This window comes from Canis lupus, chromosome 36 (genome assembly GCF_048164855.1).
Source record: "Canis lupus baileyi chromosome 36, mCanLup2.hap1, whole genome shotgun sequence".
Lineage (NCBI taxonomy): Eukaryota > Metazoa > Chordata > Mammalia > Carnivora > Canidae > Canis > Canis lupus.
The window spans coordinates 20,767,239-20,778,533 of NC_132873.1; the positions used below are offsets into that span (position 1 = coordinate 20,767,239).

The 11,295-nt window shown below is 38.6% G+C and overlaps 2 protein-coding genes across 22 annotated transcripts in view; one reads left to right on the plus strand and one right to left on the minus strand.

The window, feature by feature from the left end:
• ORC2 (origin recognition complex subunit 2) overlaps positions 1–5,021 on the plus strand; it is a 44,199-nt gene extending 39,178 nt beyond the window's left edge. For 8 of the 9 annotated variants that reach the window (XM_072812818.1, XM_072812820.1, XM_072812816.1 and 5 more), the window contains 3 exons: positions 753–814; positions 1,623–1,741; positions 4,052–5,021. In XM_072812818.1, the coding sequence (XP_072668919.1) occupies positions 753–814; positions 1,623–1,741; positions 4,052–4,138 (268 nt within the window). In that variant the 3' untranslated portion in view covers positions 4,139–5,021. The remainder of the gene's footprint in view (positions 1–752; positions 815–1,622; positions 1,742–4,051) is intronic. The other variant, XR_012024839.1, reaches the window with a different exon arrangement.
• Positions 1–11,295, minus strand: part of NIF3L1 (NGG1 interacting factor 3 like 1) — a 47,460-nt gene that overhangs the window by 14,048 nt on the left and 22,117 nt on the right. For 4 of the 13 annotated variants that reach the window (XM_072812823.1, XM_072812832.1, XM_072812828.1 and 1 more), the window contains exon 7: positions 6,599–9,642. In XM_072812823.1, coding sequence (XP_072668924.1) covers positions 9,458–9,642 — 185 coding nt within the window. In that variant the 3' untranslated portion in view covers positions 6,599–9,457. Of the gene's footprint in view, positions 1–1,510; positions 1,894–3,454; positions 3,786–4,474; positions 4,844–6,272; positions 9,643–11,295 lie in introns of those variants that run through there. The other 9 variants (XR_012024841.1, XR_012024845.1, XR_012024843.1 and 6 more) reach the window with 6 other exon arrangements.

Here is an 11,295-nt window from a genome sequence, read left to right on the forward strand (position 1 = left end):
TTTTAGTTCGGGGTACCCTCAATGTCTGTGCACTAGCCTTCGCTGCACTTTTTTTTTTTTTTTAAACTATGAAAATTTTTTTTATTCTGCAAACTCCAGTATCATTTAGTCTTTACCTGGTGTGAATATGATCAAAACCTTTGACCAACATTTAGCTGTGGAGTCACTAGCAAGGTCTACTTATAATGTGGCCACTCAGTCAGTCTAAATATGCTTATACTAATTATTTTCTAGGTAATCTTGAAAATGTAAAGGTTTAAAGTTTTTGCCATACCCAGGGAGTCCTGGAAATCTTAGTGTGTGTGCTTCCAGCCCCATAATTCCACTTTGTACACTTCTCCTGGAGAAACTGATATGAAAGAATCATGTATAATTTAATGTGGAATGTAAATGTCCAAAATGAGTAGGGCAATGGTAAGTTTGTGGTACATGATAGGATAGGCAAGCAGCCAGTAAAAATTTAGGAAGATTTTAATGACATGCAAAAATCAAAGTGAAAAGGTGAGATGTAAAATGATGTGTACTATATATAAATGCATGAATTCATGTGTCTTGACCTTGCTTCATTCCACAAAGACTTGAGAAGGCAGCACACAGGAATGTGATTTGCACATCAAATGTTAGTGGCTATTATTTTAGGTTTATGGGATTAATATTTTCTTCTTTACACTGTATTATATAGTCCAGATTTACTGTTCTCATTTGATGTTAATGTTCTGGATTTGAATTCCTGTTTTGTTTTTTTCCCTTAGGGGGATTTTCAGGCTACTAATAAAGTATCAGCTGGATAACCTGGATAACCCTTCTTACATTGGTATCCACTATTTATAATATTGTGTGTCTTTTGTTTCACCCCATAAATTCCTTTATGTTTCACAGCAGCAAATAAATGGTTTGCCCTGGGATCAGTTTGTCTGCCACGTGGCATATTTTCAAGAAGCCCCACAGATACACTGCTTGAACAGGCTGTTTGCCAAGGCACATTCAAAGACACGTCTGGCCTATTTTTAAATTTCCTATGGTAACTCTGGACATGTGTCTGCCAACTACATACATTTCACATGCTGGACATCTTAATCAGATTTTCTTCCCCCGGGGTAAAAATAATGTGTTAATTTGCACAAATATTTTAATAGTTCAGCTCTTATGACTTACTAGTTCTTTTTTTTTCTTAAGATTTTTATTTATTTATTTGACAGAGAGCACAAGCAGGAGAAGTGGCAGGCAGAGAGAGAGAGGGAGAAGCAGCCTCCCCGCTGAGCAAGGAGCCCAATGCTGGGCTCACTCCCAGGACCCTGGGATCATGGCCTGAGCTGAAGGCAGACGCTTAACTGAGCCACCCAGGTGCCCCTAGTTCCTTCTTTAAAGGTCAACTTTATTCATAGTGTTTAAAGCTACCCACAAGATTTATGTTCTACTTGGTCATAGTTGACTACTTTTCAACCAGTCAGTTCTCTTTAATTTAAAATATAAGCCACAGTGTATAATACTCACCTTTATCAATACTTACTGCTTTGACATACGATGGCAACAGCACTTTGTGTTCTCTGGTATGGGTATCCTTATATGGGGTCATGTCTTAAATGATGACTTATGTTCATATCTCCTTCTGAACTCTCTAGGACTTTCTTTTCAAGACTTTTACCAACAGTGTCGAGAGGCATTCCTGGTCAATAGTGATCTGACACTTCGGGCCCAGTTAACTGAATTTAGGGACCACAAACTTATAAGAACAAAAAAGGTGAGACTTTTGCTATTACAGCATTATATGCTAAGAATACTTTATCTCCTGTTTACTTAAGGACAAGTATGCCTCTGACTCAACTTCAGTGATAAAATGCAAGTTCCATGATGGGTCATAAGGATCCATTTAGGCAGTATGCCATCTGAGTTCTGTAGAAAGAGATAAAGTACAAGTACTCAGTTTCAGAGCAGAAAACGTAGGAGTTCTAGCCCAGAGTAATAGGCCATTAGAAATAGAAGTCAATTAATTCTATTCCCTTCTCCCTCTCTCCCTTCTACCACATTCAGTAATTGGATGTATATGGAGCATTAAGTATTGGGACACGGTATTAAGCAAAAACCTAATTCCTTTCTGATAGAGCTTAGTCTAATGGAGAAGATAGACATTTGTCAAATAATCACACATGTAAAGCGTTAACTGTAATAAGTCCTATGATCAGAAAGGTACATAGTTCTAAAAGACGTCAGATTCATATATTATGCTAATTTTGGTTATCAGATCAGTGAGCCGAGATCTAGAGAGAAACTAGGAGATAACTGGTCAGAGAGAATAAACCAAGGCCAGCATGACTTAGGATGAGGTTTATAAGACAATGACCTAAGGGCTAGCCCACACACTACTTTTAGGCCAAGGATTTTAATCTTCATTTGAAAATAAAGGGAAATCATTAAAAAAATTGTCCTCTGAATGTAGAGAGTGGGATGGGGATTGTTAAATGTCAGCACACAGAGACACCAGCTAGGAAGGTGTGTTAGGAGTCTGTAGTCTGGGTGAGCTGATGGTCGGGAACTTGACTAGGAACTTGGAGAAAAGTGGTTGGAGTTCAGATACACTTGGGAGGTGAAACTGACAAGAACTGGTGATAGGTTGGGCATGAGTGCCAAGGAAAAGTGAGCAAGAAGGATTTCTGGTGTCTGGCTTGCATAGCCAGAGAGGTGGTGAGATCACTGGATGAGAAACATTTTTGAGGAAGACAGATCATGAGTTCGTGATTGTAATATGTTTGGTCTTAACTATGTTTGAGGTTCTTTTGAGATTTCCAAATGGAGATGTCAACTAGGCAATTGGGTTTCCTGGGACAAGAAACCAGAGGAAAGATCTGGGCTAGAGGCAGAAGATTAATCCCTGTGTATTAAGGTAGTAACAAACCAGGCATTGGTGGGACTATCTAGAGAGGGGATATACAGTGAGAAGGCCAGGAACTAAGCCTAGAAGTGTGACATTTAATGGCCGAGTAGAAGATAAACGTGTAGAGGCGGGAGAAATAGCCAGGAAGAAAACTAGAATATGATGTTATAGAAGCCAAGAGAATGTTTGTTTGTTTTTAAGATTTTATTTATTTATTCATGAGAGGCAGAGGGAAAATCAGGCTCTCTGCAGGGAGCCCGATGTGAGACTCGATCTTGGGACTCTAGGATCATGCCCTGGGCCGAAGGCAGGCAGTAAACCGCTGAGCCACCCAGGGATCCCCCCGAGAATCATGTTTTTAGGAAGAGTAGTCAGCAGTGTTGGGTTCTGCTGAGTGGCCAAAAAGATGAAAACTGAAAATATGTATTGGATATATAGGAATAAGGAATTCCTGGTATTCCCAGGAAAAGCTCTTTTAATGACATGATAATGGTGGTAGAAGCTAGGTTGGACTGGGTTGAGTAAAAGATGAGGAAATGGAGACCACCAATTATTGACAGTTGATAGTAATGAGAGTCTAGCAAGAGTTTATTTTTATTTTTATTTTTTAAGATTTTATTTATTTATGAGAGACACGGGGCAGGGGCAGAGTTACAGGCAGAGGGAGAAGCAGGCTCCATGCAGGGAGCCTGATGTGTGGGACTCAATCCTGGGTCTCCAGGATCAGGCCCTGGGGCAATGGCGGCACTACACCGCTGAGCCACTGGGCGGCCCACAAGTTATTTAAAAAGGGCAGCACCTGGCTGCCGCACTTAGTAGAGCGTGCCATTCTTGATCTCGGGGTCATGAATTCCAGTCCATACTGGGTATAGAGATTGCTTTTAAAAAAATGGGTGTGATGGGGTAGAGATACCTGGATAAAAGAACAGAAAAATCAACAGTGTAAGATTCTAGAAAGAACAGGAGGGTAAAGAGATCTATTCACCCTCTTTTCCACTATGAAGTGGTTTAACTATAAACTCAGTGTATTTAAATAGATATGTCTTTGTGCCCTTTTGCCTTAATCTTTACATTTCTGTATTTCTATATTAAATCCATTGTTTTTGCCTGACCTACAACAGGATTCACATACATCGCTTTACAAATGACTAACATCCAGGTTATTGTCACTTCTTGTAGGGAACTGATGGAGTGGAATATTTATTAATTCCTGTGGACAATGGAACACTGAGAGATTTCCTGGAAAGGGAAGAAGAAGAGTCTTGAAGTTATCCCTTTCTCTTGAATCTTTTGTGGAAGGGTTGTACCCCAGCTGCCACTCCTCTAAAGTGTTTACATCTAACATTAGACTCTTTTCCAGTGTACAAGACTTAAAGTTGGGAGGGGGGAATGTCATCAATTAGAACCTTGATTAGCCTGGCTGGTGTATCATCTCTAGTACTATGCATTGGTCCTCGAGTTGGGAGAAAACGTGCCTTTCATTCATTACCTCTCTGGAGACTTCGTGCTGGAATGAACTGTGTGCTCAGGGACTATTTGGAGCTGGATGTTTTTGATTTATTTTATACTAGAGAGGATATTATTCCTAATTTTTTGAGGGCCTTTTAAACACTCCCAGAGCTGTTTGCAGATGTGTTTGTGCCAGAGTGTGGAAGTACAAAAACACTGGCATCACATAAACCTATTTCTTTATTTGCTGTTGTCTGAGCTGATGAGGGCAGATCATCTTACTGTTTTTGGTGGGCTTAACAAAAGGGATGCGTACGAGTAGGTGATCTAGCTTTCTCCTTTTGGAGTTAGACAATATCCTGGGAGGATGGGGAGGAGAGGGCATGACCCTGTTCAGTGGAGATAGAGGGAAAAGCATAATGAGTGTAGAGGGTGCATACCCACCTTAGAAAGCACATGAACAATAATCATGATCCCTGGAACAGCTAACATCTGTGCCATCACCTTCATGACACAGCCAGGCTACAGAAACACAGTCCTGAGTTACATTTTAGTTGTTGTTTTGAAGACAACAAAAAATAAAATTTTAATTATTCTTGTAGTGACAGTTTTTCTTCAATAACGTGCAAGTGAGTAGCATATTAATGGCTGATTTTAATCTTGATTTCTCTAGATTAAGTAGACCCAAAACTTACTGTAAGACATTTCAGTTTTTTTTTTGTTAAAGTAACAGTTTCAAGCCCTCTACATATTTACCAAGCTTTTTTCCTGAAGAAAGAGAAAAAGGCTAACCTTGGGCACTGGTCAGCTTATAGTCTTTACATACTCTCTAAAATACTTCATACTTGGAAATGAAATTCTTCATTAAAATATCACCAAAATAAGTGAGAGCTGCGGATGCAGTAAACTTTATCTTGTAAACCCCTTTCATGAAACTTTCCCAAAATGCTCCGAATTTAAGTCATTTCTCTTTGTGGCATATGATTAATTTGGTTAAGTCCATGTATGAGGGTTTGTTTAGTCTTACATATAATCAAAATATTTAAACTAGTACATAAATTTGATTCTAAAATTGTTACCAAAGGATATTCAATGAAAAGTGAGTTTCCTTCCCCTTCACCGATCCAGTCCCTTACACAACCAGTGATAGTTTATTCCTCCAGAGGTATTCTATGCACATGGAAGGGTGTGTCTATATCTCCTTTTAAAAACACAAATGGTAGCATATGATACACACAAATGGTAGCATATGATACGTGCTCGTTTGCACCTTGCTTTTTTTGCTTAATATATCTAGTTTATAACTTATAACAAAGTATATAAAATCTTTAAATGACCTAATATGCAAATTTTGCATTCACCCTTAAATATCTACTGGTTTATTTTTATAATTTTTGTGTCCATACTATTTGCAAGCAGTATGTATCAACAGTCTTATTAATAAATAAAAAGCCAATTTGGATAGAATCACTTTTTTATAGTACTGGTTTTTTACTAAAAATATTTTTAAGTCCTTCAAAAATTTTCTGAGTGCATCTTACAAATCTGAATATCTTAGCAGAATTATCCTACACTTTAACTTGTTTCAGTATCAATGTTCCTTATACTCTATCAGTTAAGAAGTTGACTGCTAAGGCTCCAACTTACATTACTTGCTTCTGACAAGGGTCAACAGACCTCAAAACCTTGATTTTTCTGGCTGCTCTTAATAAAATGGCCAAATGAACAGGTCCAAAAACGGCATAGGGGATGCAGAACAGGCATTCTTACAACTCTACAAGAATTGATTAAACACCACTGAATTCCCGATGCAGAGTGCTAAATCTGTTCCTGTGATACTCTAGAAATTGATTTTCTTAGCATGTTTGTCATTTTAATAAATGAGCATTTCATATAAAAGATCAGTGAATTTAGGGAATAGATTTTGCTTATCTTTTTAAAAAAAACTTACTTTAGAAGTCTATTTCTTCTAATTCAAATGTGGAGCCGTAGCACTGTATTTTCCTACATTCTAGGAAGCGAGGAGACTCTTGCAGCTTAGTCCTGAGCCATCAGAGGGCCTGCGTTATCAGACTGTGGCTCCTAAAACTGATGGATAAAAATGGGTTACGCAAAGGACTTTATTCTCAGGCTTCCTGTAATTACTTCTCCCTTAGGAGGGTCTCCTATCTTTTGGTATTTCAAACTGCTAAGACATTTTAATTCATGTTTATTGAACACTACGTAGAAGGCTCTATGCTAGATAGAGGAGTTGTAAGGAATATGAAGGAAGAAATATTATGGGGTTTTAATAGCTTTATTAAATTACAGTATTCTTAATTTGCCGAAAATAAATTTGAAATAACCGATGCTATGGAAAATATAACTAAGTTATATTTTAAACTGAGTTTAATAGAAAGCTAATTACCATGTTTTCATAACCATTTTGGTATCTACCACACTTCGGCCTTGAGCCCTCCCATATTTAGGTCACCACCCTTATTTTGTTACCTAACATCCTGCAACAGCAGCATTCTCTCTCTGGAACTGAAGTGCTTGGGCCCCATTCAAGTATCTGAATCAGCATTTTAAGAATCTGCATTTTAAAACTCCATCTCCATACATTTTTCTGCACATTAAAATTTGAAAAGCAGTGGGGCAGCCTGGGTGGCTCAGTGGTTTAGCACCGCCTTCAGCCCAGGGTGTGATCCTGCTCCCTGCAAAGAGCCTGCTCCTCCCTCTGCCTGTTTCTCTGTGTCTCAAGAATGAATAAATAAAATCTTAAAAATAAAATCTTAAAAAAAAAAGCAATGATATATACAATTAACACCTTAAAGTTAACAGTTCAGAAAATCTGACAAGTGAAAATAATTCATCTTTGGTGATACTTAAAAACAAAACTACAGAGGGACATATTTGAGGATATTTTATTTAGAAAAATTTTTTTTTAAGTCAGAGACCCAGGCAAAGGGAGAAGCAGGCTCCCCACAGAGAGCGCAATGTGGGATTTATCTGGGAATCCAGGATCACACCCTGAGCCCAAGACAGATGCCCAACCACTGAGCCACCAGGCATCCCAAAACTTTAAAAATTGTAGTAACAATGGCATTCTTTTTTTTTTTTTTTTTACGATTTATTTATTTATTCAGAGAGAGAGGCAGAGACACAGGCAGAGGAAGAAGCAGGCTCCATGCAGGAAGCCGGACGCGGGACTCGATCCTGGGTCTCCAGGATCACACCCCAGGCTGCAGGCGGCGCTAAACGCCGCGCCACCGGGGCTCCCCAACAATGGCATTCTTTAAAAAAAAAAAAAAAAAAAATGGCAATAGCATGTCCAATCATCATTAAAATCTTTGATCCATTAGATCCTTTCTGAAACTCAGCAAAAGGCACTAATCTACAACCTTCAGCGTGAATAAATGTTCAAGGTGAGATCACGTCTTACCTTCAGTGCCATAAAGGAAAAGGTTTAAGAATCCCTGTCACCAAGCTATTTCCCAAGCATCATCTCTGACCATACCCTTCCCGCCTCCTGCTCTCTGCCCTGACAGTAAGTGAATTGTGGGCTTTTTCAATGCATTGTGCTGCTTCTCCAGTGTTTGTTCAAGCTGTGCCTGATTGCATCCTACCCTTTCCCCAGGAAACCTCCTCTGTAGGCCCCCTGCGGATCTTCAGCATGTAATTACAATAGCCTCTCAGGCATCATCTCCAAGCCATCTGCTCTCCCATTCCCTAGACCTTGACCTCGACCATCCCTCATCAAAGCTTTCTCCTTGGCTTCTGACCCTTTGCCTCCTCTAACCTTGGAATCAGGGTCATTTCTAAGGCTCAGTCCTATTAGTTATTTCTGTAGTGAATCAATATTACAGGTGAACCACCGAGAATAATGTGTAAATTAGGATCCCAAGTCTTCCAGAAGATGATTAGTAGGAAAAGAGTCCCACAAAAGAAATGCAGGTTGTGGAAGGGGAGGTGTGCGAGGGGGGGATGGGGTAACTGGGTGACAGCACTGAGGAGGGCACTTGATGGGATGAGCACTGGTATTACATGTTGGCAAATCGAACGTCAATAAAAACAAATGAAAAAAAAAATGTAAAATTCTTTCCTTTCTCATCTTAGTATTTTAAAAGATTTGCTTTTGTCATTCCAAAGGAAAAAGCTCTCTGCTGAGACACTGGAAATATGCATAGAAGGATTCAAAAGAAAAGCCTCCCATACCATTCGGGAAAATCCCAGTTAAAATGGATTTCTTTTCCTTCAGAATTTCTTACATACCTCCTGTATCAGGTTTATTATCAATGTTCATTAAAAAGGAGTTAAGAACAGACTCTGGAACCAGACTGAGTTTGTGTCCAAACTCCCATCATTTCCTAGCTATGTGGCCTTGGGCAGACTCCGTAACCTGTTTGTTTACTCATCTGTAGAATGGAAATAATACCTGTATTCTTGTTTCTGAAGATTAAAAGTGTTTATAACATACCTGAGAGTGCCCAGGACAAAATTAGCATCGTATGGTAACTGGGAATATTTTGGAAGCTAACTATCTTTTTATAATACTAATAAAATTCCAGGTGAGTTACCTAAAAAGCACTAAAACAGTCATGAATAATGACCATGTATATTAAGAAAAAAAAACAAAAACAAAAAAATAAAACCTCATCCTGATTCTGAAATTCAGCTGAGAGATTAGTGATCTGGGAATGGGAACATAGAGACAGACCTTATCACCCTCTGCAGGCTGTTATCTACAAATAAGTATTCCTATCTCAAGTTTTTTAAAGTACATTTTAAACTAGCCAAGGGCAGAGAGATCTAGAATGACACATCCCATCTATAATTAAGCAAAGGAGTTGCTCAAGCAACTTACCAGAATGCTAAGTAAACAGATTTTAGTGGATCTTTCCTGGAGTTTATAATGAATATATGCTTTACATTTATAATCTTAATTATCTTATAATGAATACTTATTCCTGAATGGTAGTTATGTTATGGTTTTCACCATATGAGCTACAGAACATTTGGTGAACAGATTTACAAACAAGAAATAATATACATTTTAAGACATTCTTCCAGGAGGAGTCTAACTCTGATTTGTGTTATGCATTCAAGTTGGAGCCAATTGGTTTGTAGACTGTCATCCTGTCCTTTCTGTATGCTTTATACCACATGAAGAGGGTCCCTGTCTGTTTCTGACAGGATAATATTAATCTTATTCTCCAAGTGAGCACCCAGCATATCTCGAAGATCAGAAAGAAAGCCTCGTTCAGTGTTGCTATGTTCACAGAGGATGACATTTATTCCTTGGGATGCAGCATCCAGAACATCATGATGGGACATCTCACCTGCCAAGAGAGGAAAGAGCAAGTACTTAAATATTAGACACAGAGTCTGTAGAATGTTGAACCATAACTGCATAAATACCAAGTTCTCATTGTGTAAAAAAGCAGAACTTTACACATAAATCTAGAAAGTTATATTCAGGCTTTATTACATGTTCTCCAATTAGAAAGAGACAGACCATCTCACTGAGAATTCCCAATTCTTTCTCCTTGGCAGACTCAAGTCAAGTATCTAAACCCACATATACAACAGTATCTAATACTGCCAGAACTAGACCTATAAGAACACCCGTTCAAAATGTTTCCATTGGGGCGCCTGAGTGATGGTGACTCTTTTTTTTTTTTTTTTTTAATTTTTATTTATTTATGATAGTTACATCAGAGAGAGAGAGAGAGGCAGAGACATAGGCAGAGGGAGAAACAGGCTCCATGCACCGGGAGCCCGACATGGGATTCGATCCCGGGTCTCCAGGATCGCGCCCTGGGCCAAAGGCAGGCGCTAAACCGCTGCGCCACCCAGGGATCCCAGTGATGGTGACTCTTAATCACAGCTCAGCTCCTGATCTCAGGGTCATGAATTTGAGCCCTGCATTGGGCTCCATCTCTCACATGGAGCCTACTTCGAAACAAGCAAAAACCCCAAAATGCTTCCATTATAAAAATTAAAAACTAAGTGAACTGGGGCTTTCAGAAATCTCTCGTATTAAAAAATAAAAAAAAATAATAAAAAAACTCCTATAAATATTAAAAGGTATAGAAAATCCTGGGTGTACTTCCCAAAGACTCCTTTTGGCTTTATGAACACCAAAATTTTCAGTATCAGCTCTAGTCTAATTCATAAGGATGAAATAAATTTAAGGTTATTTCTAAATTAAAGACAAGGTAAAAAATAAAAATAAAAACATGCATTTATTTTCCTTTGACTTAGGCAAAATTTCTAGAAACTCTGAAGTTTCTAGTACAAGAGGATCTCTCATCTTTTGGAAAAAGATTTTAGGAAAACTCAAGTGTTTTGCATTTTTTAAAAACCCCACTTGTGAATCTGATGACTTCTAATTTACCAGCAAAAATATACTGTACAATTTGGCTTATTCATAACAAGCATAATATTGAAATCTGTTTAGAGCTCTAAAAGCATTAAAAAAAAATATGGAAAAAAAGTTTTTTCCCCTGAAAAATTTTCAATCCTTTACGTTTTTCCCATCTCCCCAGTATGCGTCATTTCGTATATGGGACAGTTTTTATTCAAGCACTTTTTAAAGTTGTGTGTGTGTGTGTGTGTATTTTAAGATTTTACTTATTTATTTTAGAGAGCACTTGGGTGGAGGGGCAGAGGGAAAGAATCTCAAGCAGACTTCCTGCTGAGCACAGAATCTGACCCTGGCACCCTGAGATCATGACCTGAGCTGAAACCAAGAGTTGGGATGCTTAACTAGTAGAGCCTCGCAGGAACCCCTAAAATATCTTAATCTATAACAGCAAAATATTTTAATCTATAATAGAAGAAAAGACCCTAATGGGCTCCGTTAGAAGCCATGCTTCAGGAAAGACAAGTCTGGTGTCTGAACGATTCCACATGCTCTGATGGACGTGGGGGAACCTGCAAAGACTCTGCAATACTAGCTGAAGGCAGGGGCACCCGGGTAGCTCAGTCAG